At 42.2% G+C, this 25,674-nt stretch overlaps 2 protein-coding genes across 2 annotated transcripts; one reads left to right on the plus strand and one right to left on the minus strand.

The window, feature by feature from the left end:
* Positions 1–16: 16 nt before the first annotated feature.
* On the minus strand, positions 17–12,895 carry LOC106575203 (uncharacterized). The gene is made up of 6 exons (XM_014151572.2): positions 12,828–12,895; positions 2,337–2,481; positions 2,132–2,263; positions 1,034–1,285; positions 731–847; positions 17–645 (listed from the first exon to the last, which is right to left on the minus strand). The coding sequence occupies exons 2-6, from the start codon at positions 2,479–2,481 to the stop codon at positions 533–535; spliced, it is 759 nt and encodes a 252-aa protein (XP_014007047.1). The 5' UTR covers positions 12,828–12,895; the 3' UTR covers positions 17–532.
* LOC106575188 (tumor necrosis factor receptor superfamily member 1A) lies at positions 12,434–25,110 on the plus strand. Its single transcript, XM_014151520.2, has 10 exons — positions 12,434–12,604; positions 13,264–13,377; positions 13,695–13,818; positions 16,697–16,822; positions 16,994–17,143; positions 17,321–17,402; positions 17,900–17,958; positions 18,134–18,315; positions 18,623–18,746; positions 21,579–25,110. Exons 2-10 carry the CDS (start codon positions 13,312–13,314, stop codon positions 21,866–21,868), a joined length of 1,203 nt encoding a protein of 400 aa, XP_014006995.1. The 5' UTR covers positions 12,434–12,604; positions 13,264–13,311; the 3' UTR covers positions 21,869–25,110.
* The last annotated feature ends 564 nt before the right edge of the window (positions 25,111–25,674 follow it).

Genomic DNA, 25,674 nt, shown 5'->3' on the forward strand with positions numbered 1-25,674 from the left:
CAGTAGGCCTGTAACATTTGTGATTATGTTCTTTATTTAAAATACAGCACTGTATGTTTTAAACAGCCACTACTATGTAAGAGTAAACACTGGCATAAAGCATAGATACAGCAAAAAGCATAATTGTAATGAAGGTGTAAAACATCTTCAACATAAACATGTACAGTACATGTACTCAGCACACAAATGATTGTGTGTGTGTGTGTGCATGTGTGCGTGTCTGTCTCTCTCTGTCTCTCTTGTTCACTCTTCGTTTCTCACTCTCACTCTCCGCTCTTTCTCAGTCACAGACTCCCACTCCCTCTCTCATCTTTAGCCTGTGTCTTCATACTTCAAAGTGTCTTTTTGTCCTATTTTCTTGTCCTTTCTGAAAGTCCTAGAACAGAAGCCACTGCATTAAAACAATACAGCAGCCTGACTAGCCTTCAGGTTAGTTTAACTTCAATGGGAATGTGAGGTAGTCTGTTTGTCTCCCGGGTCTCCCAGCTCGCTTGTGAGTTCTCATCCTCTCCTTCGACACCCACTTCCTCCATCATACGTCCAGTAGCAGCTCTGGCTTTCCACACACTTCCTGGACCGGCATGGGCACTTCCTCGTCCGCTGTGCTCTGATTCGCTGGAGTAGTCTTTTTGGGAGACCAGAAGCCTGATGGACCAATAAGATGAGGGTTAGGTCAAATGTGCGTGCGTATGTATTGTGTTCAAAAGAACTACAGGACAGATCAACTTACTGTTTGTTGAACCAATCCATCGCAGAACAGGTTTGAGCTTTGAGATGGCAACAAGGCAGGTGAGCAGTAGACACACACACACTGCAGACACACACACCGGGAGCCACTTGCTATCATCTGTTTGTGTGTGTATGAGAGAGAGAGGAAGGAGTGGAGAGAGTGGTCAGGGCCGTACACATGAACACCGGCATTGTTTTGTGTGAGAGAGAGAGAGAACTATGTAGCTCTCATGGCATTTTTACATGTCACTTTGAACACTTTCAGGCCATTTTCATCATTTGTATCCATTGTATTGTAGTTTACCTTGGTTTGGTTTTGTGCTGTGCCCAGTACCAGGTTTGGTGACAGGCTTAGATCTATGATTATGCATACCAGACACCGAGTGGTTTGACGCTGTAGCTGGCATGATGGGAGGTGTCGGTATGAGTTTGGGTGTGTTCGGGCTGGGGATCTCCTCACAGTCCAGACAGGGGCCACTGCCTCTGCAGCGGTAGCCTGGTTTACAGCTGCACACATCATTCTGCTTGGTGGAACAGCGGGATACATACTGCAGCTCTGTAACGGAACACAAGTCATTGATTGTCTATTTCTCTGTGTGCCTTCATGTATACTGACTTTGACATAGTATTTTTGTCACGTAGTCAAACACAATCTGAAATCATGCTTGAATATGATGAAATAACTCATCTTCAAAATGACTCATAGGACATTGTTGAATCAGCTTTTGACTCACAACGAACTGAAATGTATATTACCGTCTGACCCCACCCTTCTCTCTCTCTCTCACACACACACACACACACACACACACACACACACACACACACACCAGCCATTTGACTAGAGTGAATGACAGTTAAAATGTGTTCACCGAGTCTGTGGCTACTCTCAAACCTCTCACCTCTGTCTTTACCCTCAGTTTAAAAAATAGTTCATCTCTATTTTTGTCCCCCACTACACTCGATGACAATATGTCATGAAAATGTTCTGTCAGCTGCACTTTCCAATGTTTATCTCTAAAGTAAAAAGGTTATTTCCACCGGTGAGATGATATCTGTCTACCACTAACCGCTCCCACTGTCCCCCCCATCACCACTGACATTACTTGGTAGACATGCCATCCATTCAGCCCTCCAGGCCTCCAAACCCTCCTCTACTCCTGGGTGGGTGAGTCAGTGTTTCTCAGTGCCCCCCTCTCTCTCTGACTGTCCCACCATGGTACAGTGAAGGGGAAAATCCCTAGCAGGCTATGTGTTTTCATCTGTAAAGTCCTTCATAACTATGACTTAGAAAAACAGGTGAGTAACAGTTTTAGACAGACAGACAGACAGACAGACAAGACAAGCATCAGTGCCAATCATAGGTTGCTGGAAATGTGTAGACACACACACACACACTCACCACTCATGCTGCAGCCATCGCAGGATGTGCAGCTTCTGTCGAAGTTGTAGCTGTCTGAGTAGTAGCCGCTGGTGCAGTTAGCACACTGGGTAGGGCTGTTCTGACCGGTGCAGCGTCCCACCATATGCTGACCTGTAAAGGGCAACACATTAAATTACACATGCACACACACACACCTGATAAAAGTATTTTTCAAATGGCTTACCTGGTGGACACATGTCGCAGCACCATTGGCTCACTGATTGTGGCCAAGCATACTGCTTCTCCTGGTCGCACGTGAGGGATTGGACAAGAGAGAGGAGAGAAGGTAGGGATAGAAAGATGTGGGTGATCCACCAGAAGAGATGCATCTAAGAGAAATTAAGAGAAAAACAGGAAGACAGTCAATATTTAACAGATATTTTACAAGAACTTCAGAACATCGACATACACCGAGTGTACAAAACATTAGGAACACTTCCCTAATATTGAGTTGCACCCACTTTTGCCCTCAGAACAGCCTCAGTTTGTCGGGGCATGGACTCTACAAGGTGTCGAAAGCGTTCCACAGGGATGCTGGCTCATGTTGACTCCAATGCTTTCCACAGTTGTCAAGTTTGCTGGATGTGCTTTGGGTGGTGGACAATTCAATATACACACGGGAAACTGTTGAGTGTGAAAAACCCAGCAGCGTTGTAGTTCTTGACACACTCAAACCGGTGCACCTGGCACCTACTACCGTACCCCATTTTTAAAAGGCACTTCAATCTTTTGTCTGGCCCATTCACCCTCTGAAAGGCAACATACACAATGTCTCAAGGCTTAAAAATCGTTCTGTAACATGTCTCCTCTTCATCTACACTGGTTGAAGTGGATTTAACAGGTGACATCAATAAGGGATCATAGCTTCACCTGGTCAGTCTGTCGTGGAAAGAGCAGGTGTTCCTAATGTTTTGTATACTCAGTGTATACTGCATTCATAAAGATATCATCCAACAATATATTATCAAGAGATAAAGCATTGCAATGGCAGGACATTATCGTAGGCCCCAACAGTAGCTGTAAGAGACAGTTTCAAGGACATGAGAAACAGTAGACCACCTAAAGTAGAACACATGATACTGACTCCAGACAAAACGCCAACATGCTGACAGTGAAAAACGAAGCGGTAACAAAACCCGATGACACAAACACATCCAACTGTATACCATTATAGATACATCAAGCACGCCCAGGACTCTAACGACAGACCTGAACAAAACTTGTTTCAGTAGGGAAGTGTAGAGTCTGACTTACCGTGTCTCAGAGAGGATGAGAGAATGAGATTGATGTGACTCTGGACCCTCTGACTGTGTGACTGAACTGGGGATCACAGTGTGTCAGAGTATTATTCAAAAGATGAGTCATAAGGGAAACTGCCATTTCAAAAGACTCCTATCTCTCTCTCTCTATGACGACCCCCCTAGTTCACTCTGAACCACTGTGCCGCTTAAAACCCTAAACTTGCCCCTCTTCCACCCCCTTTCTTTCCACTGCCGTTTGTCTCTTTTTTCATCAATAACGGTGATATTAGGTTCCAAAACAATCTTTAAGACTCTCTTATGTCCGTCTGTCTCTCTCTCTCTCGCTCAGTTGCTTTGATGATAAGGTAATTTCTGAGTGAATATGACTACATTACACTCATCTTAGGACCAGTCATTTTCTTCACTGTAAGCAGCAGCCGTTCTTATTGAAATTCACCGTCCAGTCAAACATACTCAGATCAGACCGAGAGAAATGACATTGACATTCTTTACGGACATGTACACAACAGGTTTTTGAGCTACATTGACTCTTGTGGGTTAACTGAATGTCATATTTTGCCTATCATGTTTAGTGTGTGTGTGCGTGCGTGCGTCGGGTGAATGTGTCTGTGCCTGTGTGTGTGTGTGTGTGTGTGTGTGTGTGTGTGTGTGTGTGTGTGTGTGTGTGTGTGTGTGTGTGTGTGTGTGTGTGTGTGTGTGTGTGTGTGTGTGTGTGTGTGTGTGTTTCAACCATATGCAGCCGTCTCTCTCAGTCAGTGGTCACGTGGTTTCATTGACTTTGTGGTCTACTCCTTCTCAGCTCAACCTGGATTTTCACAGAAGCCAAGCCACATCACATGACCCTGGGTGAACTGTTACAGCCCAGGGAGCAGCGGCAGGGACGACCCTCTACACATCTCCCTCCACCTTCGCCTCAGGCCTCTGAGCATTCACTATTCATACAGCGTACACAGATTACTGTAACAAACAGAAATGACTGAGCTGAGCCTCAGAGTCTGCAGAAACAATAAGCAGTTGCCAACCAAAAAAAACAAATGACTGATTCTCATTAATGTTCCTCCAGCATTTTCTTATTATATGTTTACCATTGGCTGAAGGGTACATTTCGTTTCTTTTTTTTCCTTTTTACCCCTCCACTACCCCTCTTCGAAGGTCAAATATCCTAGTTTTTTTTTACAGCTATTTTGCTACATATACATTTTACATACATGGTACTTATCTACACTGCTCAAAAAAAGAAAGGGAACACTTAAACAACACAATGTAACTCCAAGTCAATCAGACTTCTGTGAAATCAAACTGTCCACTTAGGAAGCAACACTGAATGACAATAAATTTCACATGCTGTAGTGCAAATGGAATAGACAACAGGTGGAAATTATAGGCAATTAGCAAGACACCCCCAATAAAGGAGTGGTTCTGCAGGTGGGGACCACAGACCACTTCTCAGTTCCTATGCTTCCTGGCTGATGTTTTGGTCACTTTTGAATGCTGGCGGTGCTTTCACTCTAGTGGTAGCATGAGACGGAGTCTACAACCCACACAAGTGGCTCAGGTAGTGCAGCTCATCCAGGATGGCACATCAATGCGAGCTGTGGCAAGAAGGTTTGCTGTGTCTGTCAGCGTAGTGTCCAGAGCATGGAGGCGCTACCAGGAGACAGGCCAGTACATCAGGAGACGTGGAGGAGGCCGTAGGAGGGCAACAACCCAGCAGCAGGACCGCTACCTCCGCCTTTGTGCAAGGAGGAACAGGAGAAGCACTGCCAGAGCCCTGCAAAAGGACCTCCAGCAGGCCACAAATGTGCATGTGTCTGCTCAAACGGTCAGAAACAGACTCCATGAGGGTGGTATGAGTGCAAGACGTCCACAGGTGGGGGTTGTGCTTACAGCCCAACACCGTGCAGGACGTTTGGCATTTGCCAGAGAACACCAAGATTGGCAAATTTGCCACTGGCGCCCTGTGCTCTTCACAGATGAAAGCAGGTTCACACTGAGCACGTGACAGACGTGACAGAGTCTGGAGACGCCGTGGAGAACGTTCTGCTGCCTGCAACATCCTCCAGCATGACCGGTTTGGCGGTGGGTCAGTCATGGTGTGGGGTGGCATTTCTTTGGGGGGCCGCACAGCCCTCCATGTGCTCGCCAGAGGTAGCCTGACTGCCATTAGGTACCGAGATGAGATCCTCAGACCCCTTGTGAGACCATATGCTGGTGCGGTTGGCCCTGGGTTCCTCCTAATGCAAGACAATGCTAGACCTCATGTGGCTGGAGTGTGTCAGCAGTTCCTGCAAGAGGAAGGCATTGATGCTATGGACTGGCCCGCCCGTTCCCCAGACCTGAATCCAATTGAGCACATCTGGGACATCATGTTTCGCTCCATCCACCAACGCCACGTTGCACCACAGACTGTCCAGGAGTTGGCGGATGCTTTAGTCCAGGTCTGGGTGGAGATCCCTCAGGAGACCATCCGCCACCTCATCAGGAGCATGCCCAGGCGTTGTAGGGAGGTCATACAGGCACGAGGAGGCCACACACACTACTGAGCCTCATTTTGACTTGCTTTAAGGACATTACATCAAAGTTGGATCAGCCTGTAGTGTGGTTTTCCACTTTAATTTTGAGTGTGACTCCAAATCCAGACCTCCATGGGTTGATAAATTGGATTTCCATTGATTATTTTTTTGTGATTTTGTTGTCAGCACATTCAACTATGTAAAGAAAAAAGTATTTAATAAGATTATTTTTTTCATTCAGATCTAGGATGTGTTGTTTAAGTGTTCCCTTTATTTTTTTGAGCAGTATATAAAGCAGTCACATACAGTGAGGGAAAAAAGTATTTGATCCCCTGCTGATTTTGTACGTTTGCCCACTAGCAAAGAAATGATCAGTCAATAATTTTAACGGTAGGTTTATTTGAACAGTGAGAGACAGAATAACAACAAAAAAACGCATGTCAAAAATGTCATAAATTGATTTGCATTTTAATGAGGGAAATAAGTATTTGACCCCCTCTGCAAAACATGACTTAGTACTTGGTGGCAAAACCCTTGTTGGCAATCACAGAGGTCAGACGTTTCTTGTAGTTGGCCACCAGGTTTGCACACATCTCAGGAGGGATTTTGTCCCACTCCTCTTTGCAGATCTTCTCCAAGTCATGAAGGTTTCGAGGCTGACGTTTGGCAACTCGAACATTCAGCTCCCTCCACAGATTTTCTATGGGATTAAGGTCTGGAGACTGGCTAGGCCACTCCAGGAACTTAATGTGCTTCTTCTTGAGCTACTCCTTTGTTGCCTTGGCCATGTATTTTGGGTCATTGTCATGCTGGAATACCCATCCACGACCCATTTTCAATGCCCTGGCTGAGTGAAGGAGGTTCTCACCCAAGATTTGACGGTACATGGCCCCGTCAATCGTCCTTTTGATGCGGTGAAGTTGTCCTGTCCCCTTAGCAGAAAAACACCCCCAAATCATAATGTTTCCACCTCCATGTTTGACGGTGGGGATAGTGTTCTTGGGGTCATAGGCAGCATTCCTCCTCCTCCAAACACGGCGAGTTGAGTTGATGCCAAAGAGCTCCATTTTGGTCTCATCTGACCACAACACTTTCACCCAGTTGTCCTCTGAATCATTCAGATGTTCACTGGCAAACTTCAGACGGGCATGTATATGTGCTTTCTTGAGCAGGGGGACCTTGCGGGCGCTGCAGGATTTCAGTCCTTCACGGCGTAAGGTGTTACCAATTGTTTTCTTGGTGACTATGGTCCCAGCTGCCTTGAGACCATTGACAAGATCCTCCCGTGTAGTTCTGGGCTGATTCCTCACCGTTCTCATGATCATTGCAACTCCACGAGATGAGATCTTGCATGGAGCCCCAGGCCGAGGGAGATTGACAGTTCTTTTGTGTTTCTTCCATTTGCGAATAATCACACCAACTGTTGTCACCTTCTCACCAAGCTGCTTGGCGATGGTCTTGTAGCCCATTCCAGCCTTGTGTAGATCTACAATCTTGTCCCTGACATCCTTGGAGAGCTCTTTGGTCTTGGCCATGGTGGAGAGTTTGGAATCTGATTGATTGATTGCTTCTGTGGACAGGTGTCTTTTATACAGGTAACAAATTGAGATTAGGAGCACTCTCTTTAAGAGTGTGCTCCTAATCTCAGCTCGTTACCTGTATTAAAGACACCTGGGAGCCAGAAATCTTTCTGATTGAGAGGGGGTCAAATACTTATTTCCCTCATTAAAATGCAAATCAATATATACATTTTTTTACCTGCTTTTTTCTGGATTTTTTTGTTGTTCTTCTGTCTCTCACTGTTCAAATAAACCTACCATTAAAATTATAGACTGATCATTTCTTTGTCAGTGGGCAAACATACAAAATCAGCAGGGGATCAAATACTTTTTTCCCTCACTGTAACAATAATACATAACCAAACATACACTCTTTAAACCCAACCCTCAGCCACTCTCTGCCCATCCCACCTATCACCATAGACCACCCTCGTTTGGTTTCCATGTGCCATATATTTCCCAATTATGCTATGATGTTTTACAAAAAAATGTTTACCTTTCTAATCGTATATTATCCACAGATTGTGAGCTAAAGATAAACATTTCCTACGAGTATTATTATAGTATTTATTGACTGACTATGGCTTTTCAGATCGCCCAACACTGCTATTTGTAAGGTTCATTTTAATTGCATCTTGTGATTTTTTTTTTAACCATTCCTGAACCTGTGACCAGAAACAAGTTACATAGGGGCAATACCAGAATAAATGACCTATTGATTCTGTCTCTTCGCAGCAAAATCTACAAAGCTGAGATTGTTGTATGCCCCATATATATAGTATTATGTTGGTGGCATGAATTTGATATAATAATTTAAACTGAAAAACTCTTAAGTGTTGAATGAAGTGTAGTTTTTTGTACCAGTTCATAAACCATGTGACATGGAATTGGTACATCGAAAAGCTCCTCCCATTTATTTTGCAACCTGCAGCTGTCAAATTTTTGTCCTCAGATGAAACTGGTATATTTTTCTATTTATGCCAGATCCTTTCAGCCAATTTGTATGTTTAATATATGGCAGGCAAACAAGTTCCCTACCTTCTCCCTTTTCCACTTGCCGCCTCCATTTTCGTGGTAGTGCTGCAATCAGTTGATTGTAAGTTTGGATTGAGCAGACATTCCCATATATTTTCGATAGCTACATATGTGACAACTCCTCCGTTTCTATTCATAATCCCATTAATAAATATAATATCAATTTTAAACATTTCCATAAAGAATGTTTTTTTATTAATCAGTATATTTGAGTTTAACCGTAACATTTGTTGTAATATTTGTTCTATCTTTTCTGGAGGATAAAACTGAAATTGTAACCAGCTTTGTATGGCTTGTTTAAGAAAGGACAATACTTTAAACAAAATTTCATTTTCAATCAGTCGGAAATGAGAAGTTGTAATCTGTATAAAGGTAAAAAAGCAAGTTTTGAACAAAGTATGAGCCTTTCTTAATAATCTACTGGAGAACCATTTTGGGTTTAAGTATAACTTATGTATGAGTGAAGCTTTTAGTGAGAGGTTTAAAGATTTAATATTTAATAAATTTAGCCCCTCAAACTCAAATTCATTATATAAATATGCACGTTTAATTTAGTCTGACTTAGCATTCCAAATACAATGAAATACGTTTTGCTCATATGATTTAAAAAACGAGTCATCTGGAGTAGGCAGTGCCATTAGTAAGTAAGTAAACTGTGATAGGACCAAAAAGATTAATCGAAAAAAGTATTAAAAGTATTTACCTCTCTATGGTTGCAGAATCTTATCTATTTTTGTTAACTTTCTATTGAAATTAATTGTGGTAAGTTCATTTATATATTTGTAGATGTGAATACCAAGTATGTCTACTTCACTATCATGCCATTTTACTATTTTACATCTGGGGTTGCTGTACATAACTGTAACCCATTGTATAAGAGATTCACCTAAATGAAAGTAATCCAGGCATTTATATATAAATTGTAGTCGTATTTTATCAAACGCCTTTTCAAAATCTGCTATGAAGACCAGGCCTGGTATCTTTGATGTTTCATAATGTTCAATTGTTTCAAGTAATTGTCGTATATTATCTCCAATATATCGTCCATGTAAAAAACCTGTCTTCTCAGGATGAACAATATCTGGTAAAACCTTTTTTATTCTATGTGCTATGCATTTCGCCAGGATTTTCGCATTTTAACACTGAAGTGTTAGAGGCCTCCAGTTTTTTAAATGGGCTGGATCTTTATACTTACCACCGGTTCTGTTTTAGTAGTGATGAAATCAGACCTTCTTGTTGAGTACCTGAAAGTCTACAAATGTATGCTAATAATGGAGTAATTAAAACATGCTAATAATGGATGTTTGAGTACATCAAAAAAGGTCTGATATACCTCTACTGGTATACCGTCAAGCCCTGGTGTTTTTCCAGACTGAAAATATTTTATTGCCTGAAAAAGTTCCTCTTCTGTAAGTTGGCCTTCACACAGGTCTTTCTGTAAATTTGTTCATTTTACATTATTATTAGGAAAGAAATCCTTACCGTTAACATCATTCAGTGGAAATGGAGGAGACTTATTAGAAAACATATAATTGAAATATTTTTCTTTCTCTTTCAAAATATAATTTGGTGAATCATGGATTACTCCATCATTTGTAACGAGTTTATGTAAATCATTTTTGGTAGAATTTCTATGTTGAAGATTCAAGAAATATTTTGTGCATTTTTCACCATTTTGCATCCAATTCGCTTTATTTTTGTAATACATTACACTTGATCCTTCTTGAATAAGTACCTCCATTTCTTTTTGTTTTTCCTCTAACCTATTTTGTGCCTCTATAGTACAGTTTCCATTAGCATCTACCTGCGCTGGTACTTCCTCTATCTCTTTTGACCTAAACTGATTTTGTTTTAATGGTGAGTATTGTATTGAATGGCCTCTAAAAGTACATTTGAAAGTGTCCCATACAATGAGGGAATCTGCTGTACCTATGTTATACAAAAAAAAGTTAATTATGAATTATTTTGTCTTAGTTAAGAACAAGTTGTCATCTAATAGGCTTTGATTCAATTTCCAATGTCCACGTAGTTTGTAGAGTGATTTCCTTTACAATCCATTCTGGTACTTAAAACCGTATTATAATCTCCCACCATAATAATAGATTCTTTCAATGCTTGTATTTTCGAAAAAGTGTGGATCATCATTATTTGGCCCATATAGAATAATTAGCCATATCTGTTTTTGGTTCAATAGCCTATTTAAAATAATCAATTTTCCTTGCAGATCTGTTTGCACAATTGGATCAAAATGTGTATTAATTAGTATAATCACCCTTGAGTGAGTGAGTGAGTGAGTGAGTGAGAGAGAGATAAAGAAATAGATAAGTCTGGTGAGAGCTGTGAAGCTTTGAGCAGGAAGTGGGTTCTGAAGAAAGGAAGTAGGTTTTGAAGAAAGGAAGTACTTCTCACTGCACTGCTGAGCAATCAAATAAACACGGGTAACAGAAAGATAAGGCAGATTTATAATCTAGATATCTATATGGGAGAGTGGGGTAAATTGAGCCAAAGGGTTAGTTGTTTCTAGGAAACCATACACAAAATGAATCATGTGACCAAATATTTAGGAAGAGGTTATCATTTCATAGAGTCTGTGAAGGAAAAAAACACATTTACATTTACATTTTTAGTCATTTAGCAGATGCTCTTATCCAGAGCGACTTACAATAGTGAATGCATACATTTCATACTTTTCTTTTTTTTTTTAATTATTATTATTTTTATTTAATTTTTTAATAAAAAATAAAAAAATTGTACTGGCCCCCGTGGGAATCGAACCCACAACCCTGGCGTTGCAAACACCATGCTATACCAACTGAGCTACAGGTAGAAAGCGGTAAGCAAGTTAGGTCCAAAAAACAGATTTTCATAAAGTCAAATACATTTATTGTGATATATGTTTCATGATGCCAGTTATAGGCTAGTTTTAAAGTATATAGTTCGCACCTCTATTGGGGAGGACGGGATGGTGGTAACAGCTGGACTGGAATCAGTGGAATGGTATCAACTACATCAAACACATGGTTTCCTTTTTTTATTCCATTCGCGCCGTTCCAGGCATTATTATGAGCCGTCCTCCCCTCAGCAGCCTCCACTAGTTTCTTTGGGGTAAATTGTACCATTATTATTGTGTATATATAATGTATGTAAACTTTGTTGAAACTCTGCTGTCTGTATTCTGTCTCTAAATGTTGTCCATCACTAGCAGCACCATATCACAAGTCAAATTCGGAGTATGTGTAACTGTACTTGGCGAATAACGGTGATTCTGATTTGGCGAGGGGACAGTTGAGCCAACGGGTAATCAACACACCCCATACAAATGATGATTACATTTAGTCCGTTTTATGCATAATATGAATAGTATTTTGACGACGCCTCGCATTTGAGTGGTTAGTCAAGTTTAATCCCTTCCTCGGTTGAGTTTTCTTCCTCGGTGTAATGCAAGGTATTATCGCTGGGATATGAGGTTACATGTAAATGTAAATGCTTTAAAATGTAGTTAGAAATGTTTCCCAATGCTTGTCCCCATACTCAATTTACTCCATACCCGAGGTAAATTGAGCCAAGAGACAAGCTGTTTTCAAAAGGGTTATGTTTACAGGCATTCTGATTATTTCCAGGGATACACAACTTCCTGAAATATACATAGATATCTTCGGATATACTATATTTCCCTTGACGTAGTGATGTTGAATGTAAAAAAAAAAAATCGCCCAACATACCCCCCATACCTGTTTCAATTGTTGTTTTTGTATACACTTGGGAAACGTCTAGGCGCACAGTCTGCTATTGCTCAATCGAGTAACACAAGTCTTTATCCTACTACCTATGGTGTAACCTGTATCATAACCTGCAATTCAGACTTCCTTGAAGCCTGGGTGCGGTGAAGCAATGACTTACGAGGCATGACGTGTCCATTTTCCCGTTTGACTCCGCCCCCTCTCTAGAACTCGCGACTCAACACCCTGGCGTCTCTTGGGAGATTTAAATGTATTTTTTTTTTACTTTTACAAAAAAAATAGATTTTAATTTTGGAGACTCGACTGTATCACTATTTGTCATGTAGGAGCGGGTTTGATCAAGGTAAGTGACGGTAACTCTCCGCCTGTAGTTTTGGGAAAAGAGATTGATATCGGACATCTGCGGCTAAAACAGTAGGCGTAGGCTACAGTGAAATCGAAACAATACGTTTTCTCGGTTTTTATTGTAGCTTTAGCGGAGTTTATTCTTGAACTAGATATGAACTTTGTATAAATTAAAATGCCTAGCTATAACGTACGTACCGGAAAACCGGAAAATAATTTACCTCGACATAAATGGGCTCCCGACTGGCGCAGCGGTCTAAGGCACTGTATCTCCGTGCTAGAGACGTCAGACATCCTGGTTCGAAACCAGGCTGTATCACAACCGGCCGTGGTTGGGAGTCCCATAGTGCGGCGGACAATTGGCCCAACGACGGTGTAGGCCGTCATTATAAATAAGAATTTATTCTTAATGCCTTGCCTAGATAATGAAAGGTTAAATTCTAAAAAAATGCCTAGGCTAGGTAAGTTATTTTCCGAGAAAGTTCATATCTATATAGCCTTGACATGGTAGTAAAAAAGTTATTTTTGCACTTAATACTGATTCATATTGACAACATCTTCTTTGCACTAGAAAAAAAGTAAGTCAAGTAGGCCTAATGTGTGAAAGCATTATGAAGAGAGTTTTGTCACAAGTGTTACCCCATCTCCTTTCTGCAGGTGTTGTTCATTTAAAGATGGTGTTAGTGAAAAGAGTGGTGTGAAAGAATGGATGTCTTGAGAGGGAAATGGAAGGAAAAATGCATTCTGAACGTTTGCACTCTGCTCCTATTGGTAAGAAACTTTAACATGAACAGATGCATAATGCCGAGTCCTCTACCAATAACATAATGCCCCATCTAGTCGTAATTATTTCTCAGCAATACATCAATCAACCCCCACCAATCCATCAACTATCAAATTTGTCAATTATTCACACCATTCAATTCAGTGTTAATAAATTATTAAATCAGCAAATAAATTAGTCAATAATTTCAGGAATAGGCCTATACAGTAGCCTATCAATAAGTTATAAAATATTTTCAGTAATTACATATGACTGGTATTTGATTGGATCTGTTCTATAACAACAATGTAATGTAATGTTGCAGTGCTGGTCAGTAGACCTCTCCCTTTCACCACCACCACCTCTTGATAGGACCCAGGAGTTGCAATGCCTTGAGGGAAGTCATTACCGCAATGCTAACGGGACATGCTGTCGAAAGTGCCATGAAGGTAGGCCTTCTGTACTGTACTATATTACACTGCACTTATACAACTGGGCCTTTCCATTCCAGAGTGTAATGTGGGTGTAACTTATACTTTTCCATACACTATGCATTGAGTTAAAGATCAAATCCGCATTATGGGAAACAGTGCCACTGTTCGCCCCAGAACTAGGGTAACTATATGTGCCGGATAGTCCCTCATTTTTTCCCCACGTCCCACAACCAAATAATCATGTCCCTTATTTTATCAACAAATTAAAACACTACTAATTTAGAAAAAAGGTTTATTTGTCCCGTATTTCATTGACTTCATATTAATTTGATGAGAATTGACATTCTAACCTGTCCCTTGCAGTCATGTTGCCCTTATGGCAACATACTAAACTCAGCCAAAAAAGAAACGTCCTCGCACTGTCAACTGTGTTTATTTTCAGCAAACTTAACATGTGTAAAATTTGTATGAACATAAGATTCAACAACTGAGACATAAACTGAACAAGTTCCACAGACATGTGACAGAAATTGTAACAGAAATTTAGTAATATGTCCCTGAACAAAGGGGGGGGGGTCAAAAGTAACAGTCAGTATCTGGTGTGGCCACCAGCTGCATTAAGTACTCCAGTGCATCTCCTCCTCATGGACTGCACCAGATTTGCCAGTTATTGCTGTGAGATGTTACCCCACTCTTCCACCAAGGCACCTGCAAGTTCCTGGACACTTCTGGGGGGAATGGCCCTAGCCCTCACCCTCCGATCCAACAGGTCCCAGACGTGCTCAATGGGATTGAGATCCGGGCTCTTCGCTGGCCATGGTAGAACACTGACATTCCTGTCTTGCAGGAAATCACGCACAGAACGAGCAGTATGGCTGGTGGCATTGTCATGCTGGAGGGTCATGTCAGGATGAGCCTGCAGGAAGGGTACCATATGAGGGAGGAGGATGTCTTCCCTGTAACGCACAGTATTGAGATTGCCTGCAATGACAACAAGCTCAGTCTGATGATGCTGTGACACACCGCCCCAGACCATGACGGACCCTCCACCTCCAAATCGATCCCACTCCAGAGTACAGGGCTCGGTGTAACGCTCATTCCTTCGACGATAAACGCGACTCTGACCATCACCCCTGGTGAGACAAAACCGCGACTCGTCAGTGAAGAGCACTTTTTGCCAGTCCTGTCTGGTCCAGCGACAGTGGGTTTATGCCCATAGGTGACGTTGTTGCCGGTGATGTCTGGTGAGGACCTGCCTTACAACAGGCCTACAAGCCCTCAGTCCAGCCTCTCTCAGCCTATTGCGGACAGTCTGAGCACTGATGGAGGGATTGTGCGTTCCTGGTGTATCTCGGGCAGTTGTTGTTGCCATCCTGTAACTGTCCCGCAGGTGTGATGTTCGGATGTACCGATCCTGTGCAGGTGTTGTTACACGTGGTCTGCCACTGTGAGGACGATCAGATGTCCGTCCTGTCTCCCTGTAGCGCTATCTTAGGCGTCTCACAGTACGGACATTGCAATTTATTGCGCTGGCCACATCTGCAGTCCTCATGCCTCCTTGCAGCATGCCTAGGTCACATTCACGCAGATGAGCAGGGACCCTGGGCATCTTTCTTTTGGTGTTTTTCAGAGTCAGTAGAAAGGTCTCTTTAGTGTCCTAAGTTTTCATAACTGTGACCTTAATTGCCTACGGTCTGTAAGCTGTTAGTGTCTTAACGACCGTTCCACAGGTGCATGTTCATTAATTGTTTATGGTTCATTGAACATTGAGCATGGGAAACAGCCTTTAAACCCTTTACAGTGAAGATCTGTGAAGTTATTTGGATTTTTACAAATTATCTTTGAAAGACAGGGTCATGAAAAAGGGATGTTTCTTTTTTTACTGAGTTTATCTTAAGGATGTGGTGCTGGTGATGATAAAGGGGAAATCTACAGTAGCTGCATCCATTTTTGGACTTAATAAATGATATGTACCCAGTGATTCTTGAAGAATATAACTAGAAATGCCCCATGAGCTTAGTTCAACTGTCGTACCCCATCAGAACCCAACATATAAGCTTGTTTTAGTCCAATGTTTGTAATCAAAGTAAATCTAAACAAACATTGTATAGTCTCAAAACATGGTTAAAACTATCATTTTGATATCCTGGATGGTCAGTCCTTGCATAGCTCTGTCTATGAATTTGAGAGTGGCTACGTTTCTCCGGCCCCATCCCTCAACTTGTTTATGCTTTCTTATTGTTTCAACTGCTGATGGACGCTTCTAACACTTCTCCAATGTTGTTGAGATCTGATATCCTGCACAGCGCAAGAGACATAGGCCAATGTCATATCGTCAACCAATCACATTTTCCAAATATTTCCGTGGCTAAATTCCAGCTAAACTTGGAGAGGACCGTTACCTACCGGTATTTACAAAAAGCATGATTCCCAGATTTCCGTACAAAACAGCCACACAAGTGGTCTCTTGTTTCTGGATCACCAAATGTTGCACAAGGCAAAAGAGAAGGCTACGTGTGCTTCAATTGGCTCGCTCGGTGCAGCGGGGAGAGGTGTGCCTGTGTATTGATGTCAGAGGGGGAAAACCTATGTTGTTTGTAGTAACTTCTTTGTTGTTGTAATATCCCAAATGGAGTTTCACCAATTAAGGATTCCAGCATTAAACAAAAACCTTATTTCAAGATTATACTCTTATTGTGTATTCTGTCAGCCGTTCAGTCATCTGTCATACTACAGGCCTTACATACTGTTTACTATATTTGTCACTCTCTAACCTAGTTTTAGCTCTGTATTACCAGGTTTTACAGTAAATAAATATGCTGGATTGTGTTGTCCCCCCCCACTCCCCCCCACTGCCCTCCCCCTTAGAGTATGTATGCCTTGTGTTCCCCAGGGTTTAAGTTGAAGAAGGACTGCACTAAAGAGGGTGAGAGCCAATGTGAACCCTGTAAAGAGGGCAAGACATACCTAGAGAGGAGTAACTACGCCAAGAACTGCCTCCGCTGTACACGCTGTGATGGTACTATACAATTATTTACAAAAACCTACAATTTACAATAACATGCAATTATGTACAAAATACATTTAAAAACAATGTCATGATAACAAATGTCTTCTGTCTCTGCCCCCCTCCGCACTCTCTTTCTCTCTGTTCTGTTCTTCTTGGCTGTGTTGTTCCATACACCAATAGACAATGAGGAAGAGGTGTCGCCATGCAAGAAGAGTAGGAACACAGTGTGTCGCTGCATTGAAGGCTTCTACAAAAAGAGAATAGACTCGGTAACACGGGAGTGTCTCCGTTGCAAGACATGTGGACCTGGAGAGAGAGAAACACAACCATGTGAGTTTGTCTTGCTAGTGTGGTTCATAATGTTTCCCGTCTTTCCAACCAACCTGGTATTTACTTATGGATTACACAGTATAACGGTTATTACATAATAAGCACAACCCTTTGTTTTGTTCTACTAGTACTATTTGTTTGTGTGCTTGTACTGAGTGTACATACTGTTGTTGACAGGTACTCCAGAGAGAGATACAGTGTGTGAATGTATGGACTTCCGAAACCAGAAAAACAACAGGAACTGTCTTCCATGCCAAAAGTAAGTACTGGCTTGTGAACAAGCTGACACTATTTTGTCTGTTAAAACTCTTGGGTTTGTCTGCTTTATGAACATTCTGCTTCGAAATGGGAAGTTTAATAGAAACTGTATGCAATGTTGTGCAACAACATTTTGACATGTCAGCTGTTTTGTGGTCACACCAACCCTGGTCCTGGAGACCTACAGTCTGTTGCTATGTAAGATTGGAGAAGGTCATCATGTCCAGGCTTTAGTTCCAGCCCAGCACTAACACATCTGATTCACCCTAATCTACTGCTCATCAAGACCTTAGGCAGTGCTGACCACTGATAAAGGGCTGGTAATGGTCTCTTTCAGTGTTCTGTCTTTCCAGAGGTGGTTATGCTGCAACAGGAGGGCCTGAATGGTTCTTCTGTAGAGCTGTTCTTCACATGACTCAATACTAATAATTTCCTCTTCACAAACGGGCCACTTCCCCTTCAATAACATACAATTTCCTCTGTGTATCTTCTCTCCAGTTGTAGATCAGCTGACTGTCAGCAGGAGTGTGCTTCAGGCACAGATCCCACTCCCAAACGTGAGTTTCTGATACTTTGTGGCTGGGTTCTGGCTAGAAACATAGTTTGTTTATTTGGTGGGTCACAAGATACTTTGAAACTTTTTTGTTGTTATGCTTAAATATATTGGAACTAGACTATTTCTGTAGTGGCTGTATTCATCCTCTCACTCTGCATGTCTGCCCCTCTTTCCAGCTGAAGACACTGGATGGGGTGTTTGGTCTCCCTACCTGTTGGCTGCGTTCGGCTGTGTTTGTGTGGTGCTGCTGGTGGTGATGGGGATCATGGGCGTACTAGTGGTCCGACGGAAACCGAAGGGGTCAAACTCCTTTCTCTCTGCTGAGATCACCTCTCAGGGCTCCGAGAAGTCTACTCGGGTGAGACACATCTCTGACCTCTCACCTTTGACCCCTGACATCTCATATTTCACCTCTGACCTGACTGGACAAAACCAATCTGATAAAAACCTTTAAAGGGTTTTATTGGAGAAAAAATAGATACCATTTCAACTACTGTTTGGAACACTTAAGAGCATTTATAGATTGTTTGCACCATAGTGATGGGAGGAAACCAATAGGATTTCCTTTATTGATTGTACTGTGCTCCCCGGGTTTAGGATGTACTGGTAGTGGATGCAGTTCTGTATAGTAGAATTATGATGTTTTCCATTTTCTGTGATTGTAGAGGCTGATCCAAGAGGACCCAGAGAACGTTCTCAACCAGAGTATCCCTTCATATAGCCCAGTGTGTGAGAGTGAACAGGAGCCCCTCCGGAAGCTACCGGCCTGTGTCCCCAAGGAGATCAAGAGTAAGTGTGTGTGCATGTGCGTGCATGCGAACGTGTGTGGGTGCACGTTTCCCTATCTTATCCGGACTAGAATGTCCAGACAAATCATCAGAATGTTCTGACAAGGTAGGACAACAAGAACAATTCTGAAAAGGTGAGGATTTTAAAGGTTAGGGCTAGGAGTTAGGTTTGGGTTTAGGGTTGGGTTTAGGTTAAGGTTAGGGTTAAGTTTTCTTGAATGGAAATACATTTTTACTCCCCAAAATGTTCTGAAAATTCCGGAAAAACAAGCTTTGTGTGTGTTGGAATGGGAAAGCTTTTTTTTAGATACACTACATGGCCAAAAGTATGTGGACACCTGGTTGTCAAACATCTCATTCCAAAATCATGGGCATTAATATGGAGTTGGTCCCCCCTTTGCTGCTATAACAGCCTCCACTCTTCTGGAAAGGCTTTTCCAGATGTTGAAACATTGCTTGCGGAACTTGCTTCTGTTCAGCCACAAGAGCATTAGTGAGGTCAGGCACTGATGTTGGGTGATTAGGCCTGGCTCACAGTCGGCATTCCAATTCCTCCCAAAGGTTTTCGATGGGGTTGAGGTCAGGGCTCTGTGCAGACCTGTCAAGTTCTTCTACACCGATCTTGACAAACCATTTCTGTAAGGACCTCGCTTTGTGCAAGGGGGCATTGTCATGCTGAAACAGGAAAGGGCCCTCCCAAACTGTTGCCACAAAGTTGGAAGCACAGAATCGTCTACAATGTAATTAATTGTATGCTGTAGAGTTAAGATTTCCCTTCACTGGAACTAAGGTGCCTAGCCAGAACCATGAAAAACAGTCCCAAACCATTATTCCTCCTCCACCAAACTTTGTAGTTGGCACTATGCATTCGGGCAGGTAGCGTTTTCCTGGCATCCACCAAACCCAGATTCGTCCGTTGGACTGCCAGATAGTAAAGCGTGATTCATGACTCCAGAGAACGCGTTACCACTGCTCCAGAGTCCAATGGCGGTGAGCTTTATAAATCAAATCAAATGTTATTTGTCATATGCGCCGAATACAACAGGTGTAGACCTTACAGTGAAATGCTTACGTTCAAGCCTTTAACCAACAATGCTTTAAGAAGTTACAAAAAATTAGTGTTAATAAAAAGTAAAAGTAACAAATAATTAAACTGCAGCAGTAAAATAACAATAGCAATATGTACAAGTAGGTAGAGTTAAAGTGACTATGCATAGATAATAAACAGAGAGTAGCTGCAGCGTAAAAGAGGGGTCTGGGTAGCCCTTTGATTAGCTGTTCAGGAGTCTTATGGCTTGGGGGTAGAAGCTGTTAAGAAGCCTTTTGGACCTAGACTTGGCACTCCGGTACCGCTTGCTGTGCGGTAGCAGAGAGAACGGTCTATGACTAGAGTGGCTGGAGTCTTTGACCATTTTTAGGGCCTTTCTCTGACACCGTCTGGTATAGATGTCCTGGATGGCAGGAAGCTTGGCCCCAGTGATGTACTGGGCCGTATGCACTACCCTCTGTAGTGCCCTGCGGTCTGAGGCCGAGCAGTTGCCATACCAGGCAGTGATGCAACCCGTCAGGATCAATCAATTACATTTATTTATAAAGCCCTTCTTACATCAGCTGATGTCACAAAGTGCTGTACAGAAACTCAGGCTAAAAGGATGCTCTCGATGGTGCAGCTGTAGAACCTTTTGAGGATCTGAGGACCCATGCCGAATCTTTTCAGTCTCCTGAGGGGGAATAGGCATTGTCGTGCCCTCTTCACGACTGTCTTGGTGTGTTTGGACCATGATAGTTTGTTTGTAATGTGGACACCAAGGAACTTGAAGCTCTCAACCTGATCCACTACAGCCCCATCGATGAGAATGGGGGCGTGCTTGGTCCTCCTTTTCTTATTGTCAACAATCATCTCCTTTGTATTGATAATGTTGAGGGAGCGGTTGTTGTCCTGGCACCGCACGTCCAGGTCTATGACCTTCTCCCTATAGGCTGTTTCATCGTTGTCGGTGATCAGGCCTGCCACTGTTGTGCCATCGGCAAACTTGATGATGGTGTTGGAGTCGTGCCTGGCCATGCAGTCATGAGTGAACAGGGAGTACAGGAGGGGACTGAGCACGCACCCCTGAGGGGCCCCCGTGTTGAGGATCAGCGTGGCAGATATGTTGTTATCTACCCTTACCACCTGGGGGCGGCCCGTCAGGAAGTCCAGGATCCAGTTGCAGAGGGAGGTGTTTAGTCCCAGGAACCTTAACTTAGTCATGAGCTTTGAGGGCACTATCGTATTGAATGCGGGGCTGTAATCAATGAATAGCATTCTCACATAGGTGTTCCTTTTGTCCAGGTGGGAAAGGGCAGTTTTGAGTGCAGTAGAGATTGCATCATCTGTGGATCTGTTGGGGCGGTATGTGCGTGCACCACTCCAGCCGATGCTTGGCATTGCGCATGGTAATCTTAGGCTTGTATGCGGCTGCTCGGCCATGGAAACCTATTTCATGAAGCAGGACAGGCTATTTTTGTGCGCTTCAGCACTCAGTGGTCCCATTCTGTGAGCTTGTGTGGCTGAGCCATTATTGCTCCCAAGACATTTCCACTTCACAATAACAGCACTTACAGTTGACCGAGGCAGCTCTAGCAGGGCAGAAATGTTACGAACTGACATGTTGGAAAGGTGGCATCCTATGGCGGTGCCACGTTGAAAGTCACTGAGCTCTTCAGTATGGGCCATTCTACTGGCAATGTTTGTCTATGGTGTCCACGTACTTTTGGCCATGTAGTGTATATTGAACTCTATTTTGATCTCTCTCCCCTCCTATCACCTCTCTCTGTTCCTCTCTCCCTCCAGTCTCTGAGTTGATCTACTCGGTGTTGGACCAAGTCCCTCTGCGTCGTGTGAAGGAGCTGGTGCGTTCGCTGGGTGTGAGTGACATAGTGATAGAGAGGGCTGAGAATGACCACCTCCGTGACACTAAGGAAGCCCAGTACCAGATGCTGAGGGTCTGGGCTAAGGGAAATGCGCAGGGAGGGGGAGGGGTGCTAGCACGCCCTCTACTGTACCACCTGCTGGATAAGCTGAGAGACATGGACCTGGGAGGGACTGCAGAGGAGCTGGAGACCAAGTATGGAGATCAGTAGAGGGAGAGAGATGCAGACTGTATAGACCAAGTAGGGGACCCAGGTTTCTCTTCTCTATGTCGAATCAAAAGAGAAACCGAGAGGGACCAAGACTATTCATCATATGTATAGGATAATTAGGGGAGGGAGAGAGAGATAGGGGAGGTGCTAATGGGGAGAGAGAGAAAGTCAGACACATCCCCTTGTCCACGACTTCACTTGTGTAGACCTGAGAGAATAGGATTGGTACAGTGTAAGCAATATGGTAGTTGTTCCACCTGGTCCAGATCTGATAGACTAAGATGGAAGTGTTGCCATGCTTTCACAATATTTCCTAATGTATTTGGCAGTGAGCCTGATTATTGATTGCCAGCTGTAACTTATACTTATTCTCATGTTTTTTTTTGTTGCACATTCAAACCAATGAGTGAGGAATTGCATGTTACAAAGCAGTTTTAGACAGTGCTGTTTGTAAAACAGGCAAACTTGTAATGTGTCACACACAGGTATGAGAACCACACTAAGAATTTAGTTAAATGTTGTGTTTAGGGTAATACAGATTTAACACCCATCTATAGTATTACAGGTGTATATTACTGAGTATTAGGTGGCGACAGGTAGCCAGTAACTGAAAGGTTGCTGTTTCGAACCCCTGAGCTGATAACGTGATAAAAATCTGTCTGTGCCCTTGAACAAGACACTTAACCATAATTTCTCCTGTTAATCACTCTGGATAAGGATGGCTAAAATCTAAATGTGAAATGTATTATTTACTAGTGTTGCAGTAGTACTCAAGCTAATATTTAGATAGGGAAGCTAAAAGCTATACAGATTCCTTCTGTCTCTATCTTGCATTAATCAACCACAAACATATCAAAAAGATATTAGCATTATATGTCATATTTGAAGTCTTTGTATTGGTTTGTATATGGTTATTAATACTGCATAGGAGGATGTTGTATATTTGAATGGTTCTTTGATAAGTTGCTGCTTGGGCGTGAAGATCAAACTACTGTAGTTTTGCTGTCTTTTACTACTGTCTTGATGTACATATTCTTGTTTTACAAAATAGGCTAGGTATGTATCAATCTGTCATATTTCTTCTCACTGTACCATATTCACTATACCATTCAATCACACCCATCCAGGTTGTCTCTGTGCCATGGTCTGGTTACCACAAGTGATTGATTCTTATATCTGTACAGTAATAGTTGTGTCAGTACTGTTAGGGCACAGACGGGTCTTCTGCAGGTGTTATCCCTGAGTTATTGACATTCCTTAAAGCCCCATCATCATGCTCCCATTATTCAGGATCACTTAGTCAGAGGACACACCTGTCACTCTGCAGGGCTGACTGTTCTCTGGGAGACTTAACATGGAAACTAGGGATGGATAGAGTGGCAAAAAAAGTATGTGAACCCTTTGGAATTACCTGGACTTCTGCATAAATTGGTCGTAAAATTTGATCTGATCTTCATCTAAGTTCAACAATAGACAAACACAGTCTGCTTAAACTAATAACACACTAACAATTACACGTTTTCATGTCTTTATTGAACACACTGTAAAAATTCACAGTGCAGGGTGGGAAAAGTATCTGAACCCTTGGATTTAATAACTGGTTGACCCTACTTTGGCAGCAATAACCTCAACCAAACGTTTTCTGTAGTTGCGGATCAGATCTGCACAACGGTCAGGAGGAATTTTGGACCATTCCTATTTATAAAACTGTTTCAGTTCAGCAATATTCTTGGGATGTCTGGTGTGAACCACTCTCTTGAGGTCATGCCACAGCATCTCAGTCGGGTTGAGGTCAGGACTCTGACTGGGCCACTCCAGAAGGTGTATTTTCTTCCGTGGAAGCCATTCTGTTGTTGATTTACTTCTTTGTTTTGAGTTGTTGTCCTGTTGCATCACCTAACTTTTGTTGAGCTTCAATTGGCAGATAGCCTTACATTCTCCTGCAAAATGTCTTGATAAACTTGGGAATTAATTGTTCCGTCAATGATAGCAAACTCTCCAGGCCCTGAGGCTGCATAGCAGCTCCACACCATGATGCTCCCTCCACCATACTTTACACTGGGGATGAGGTTTTGATGTTGGTGTCCTGTGCCTTATTTCTCCACACATAATGTTGTGTGATCCTTCCAAACAACTCAACTTTAGTTTAATCTATCCACAGAATATTTTGCCAGTAGCGCTGTGGAACATCCAGATGCTCTTTTGCTAACGTCAGACTTGCAGCAATGTTTTTTTATGGACTGCAGTGGCTTTTTCTGTGATGTCCTCCCATGAACACCATTCTTGTTTAGTGTTTTACGTATCGTAGACTCATCAACAGAGATGTAAGCATGTTCCAGAGATTTCTGTAAGTCTTTAGCTGACACTCTAGGATTCTTCTTAACCTCATTGAGCATTCTGTGCTGTGCTTTTGCAGTCATCTTTGCAGGACGGCCACTCTTAGGGAGAGTAGAAACAGTGCTGAACTTTCTCCATTTATAGACAATTTTGTCTTACCGCGGACTGATGAACATCAAGGCTTTTAGAGATACTTTTGTAACCCTTTCCAGCTTTATGCAAGTCAACAATTCTTAATCTTGGGTCTTCTGAGATCTCTTTTGTTTGAGGCATGGTTCACATCAGGCAATGCTTCTTGTGAATAGCAAACTCAATTTTTGTGAGTGTTTTTTTATAGGGCAGGGCAGCTCTAACCACATCTCTAATCTCGTCTCATTGATTGGACTCCAGGTTAGCTAACTCCTGACTCGAATGAGCTTTTGGGGAAGTCATTAGCCTAAGGGTTCACATACTTTTCCAACCTACACTGTGAATGTTTAAATGATGTATTCAATACAGACAAGAAAAATACAATAATTTGTGTGTTATTAGTTTAAGCAGACTGTGTTTGTCTGTTGTTGTGACTTAGATGAAGATCAGATCTAATTGTACGACCAATTTATGCAGAAATCCAGATTATTCCAAAGGGTTCACATATTTTTTTCTTGCCACTGTAGATAGATGGCACTCAAGTTTCTAGTTTTTAATGTCAGGTGCACAAGTACAGTGAAATGCCATGTATTGGATTGTATGATATTAGACAGCACTTTTTAACATTGAATTGTTACAGGTGATTTTACTAAAGACAATCTATTTTTATTCTCAAATCACATACAGTATATGCAGGCATTGCTTTGTTTGATTAAGGTATGAACAAAGTTGATCAGTTGTCTATATTTTTAAATAAAGAATCTCTTGTAAAATGACCTGGTATGCAGTTGTTATAATGACTGTAAGTGTTAGCTACTGTTCTATTCAGTGTATGACTGTAAGTGTTAGCTACTGTTCTATTCAGTGTATGACTGTGTTAGCTACTGTTCTATTCAGTGTATGACTGTTAGCTACTGTTCTATTCAGTGTATGACTGTGTTAGCTACTGTTCTATTCAGTGTATGACTGTTAGCTACTGTTCTATTCAGTGTATGACTGTGTTAGCTACTGTTCTATTCAGTGTATGACTGTGTTAGCTACTGTTCTATTCAGTGTATGACTGTGTTAGCTACTGTTCTATTCAGTGTATGACTGTAAGTGTTAGCTACTGTTCTATTCAGTGTATGACTGTGTTAGCTACTGTTCTATTCAGTGTATGACTGTAAGTGTTAGCTACTGTTCTATTCAGTGTATGACTGTGTTAGCTACTGTTCTATTCAGTGTATGACTGCAGCATACATTATGTATAGCTTTGTTTTCTTGCTCATTAATTGCATGTCTGGCTTTGTGGTCTGTGTGTGTGTATGACGGTGTAATGGTGTGTATAACTTCTGGTATGT

This window comes from Salmo salar, chromosome ssa02 (assembly GCF_905237065.1).
Source record: "Salmo salar chromosome ssa02, Ssal_v3.1, whole genome shotgun sequence".
NCBI classification, from domain to species: Eukaryota; Metazoa; Chordata; class Actinopteri; order Salmoniformes; family Salmonidae; genus Salmo; species Salmo salar.

Bases quoted from the DNA above. Each gene is read 5' to 3' on its own strand.
- LOC106575203 (XM_014151572.2), bottom strand. From the start codon at position 2,481: ATGCATCTCTTCTGGTGGATCACCCACATCTTTCTATCCCTACCTTCT. The intron at 1,286-2,131 runs GTGAGTGTGTGT...GTTCCGTTACAG, and splicing joins CGATGGCTGCAGCATGAGTG to AGCTGCAGTATGTATCCCGC. The intron at 646-730 runs GTAAGTTGATCT...TTGGTCCATCAG, and splicing joins ATGGATTGGTTCAACAAACA to GCTTCTGGTCTCCCAAAAAG.
- LOC106575188 (XM_014151520.2), top strand. From the start codon at position 13,312: ATGGATGTCTTGAGAGGGAAATGGAAGGAAAAATGCATTCTGAACGTT. The intron at 13,819-16,696 runs GTAGGCCTTCTG...TGTGTTCCCCAG, and splicing joins CTGTCGAAAGTGCCATGAAG to GGTTTAAGTTGAAGAAGGAC. The intron at 17,403-17,899 runs GTAAGTACTGGC...TCTTCTCTCCAG, and splicing joins AACTGTCTTCCATGCCAAAA to TTGTAGATCAGCTGACTGTC.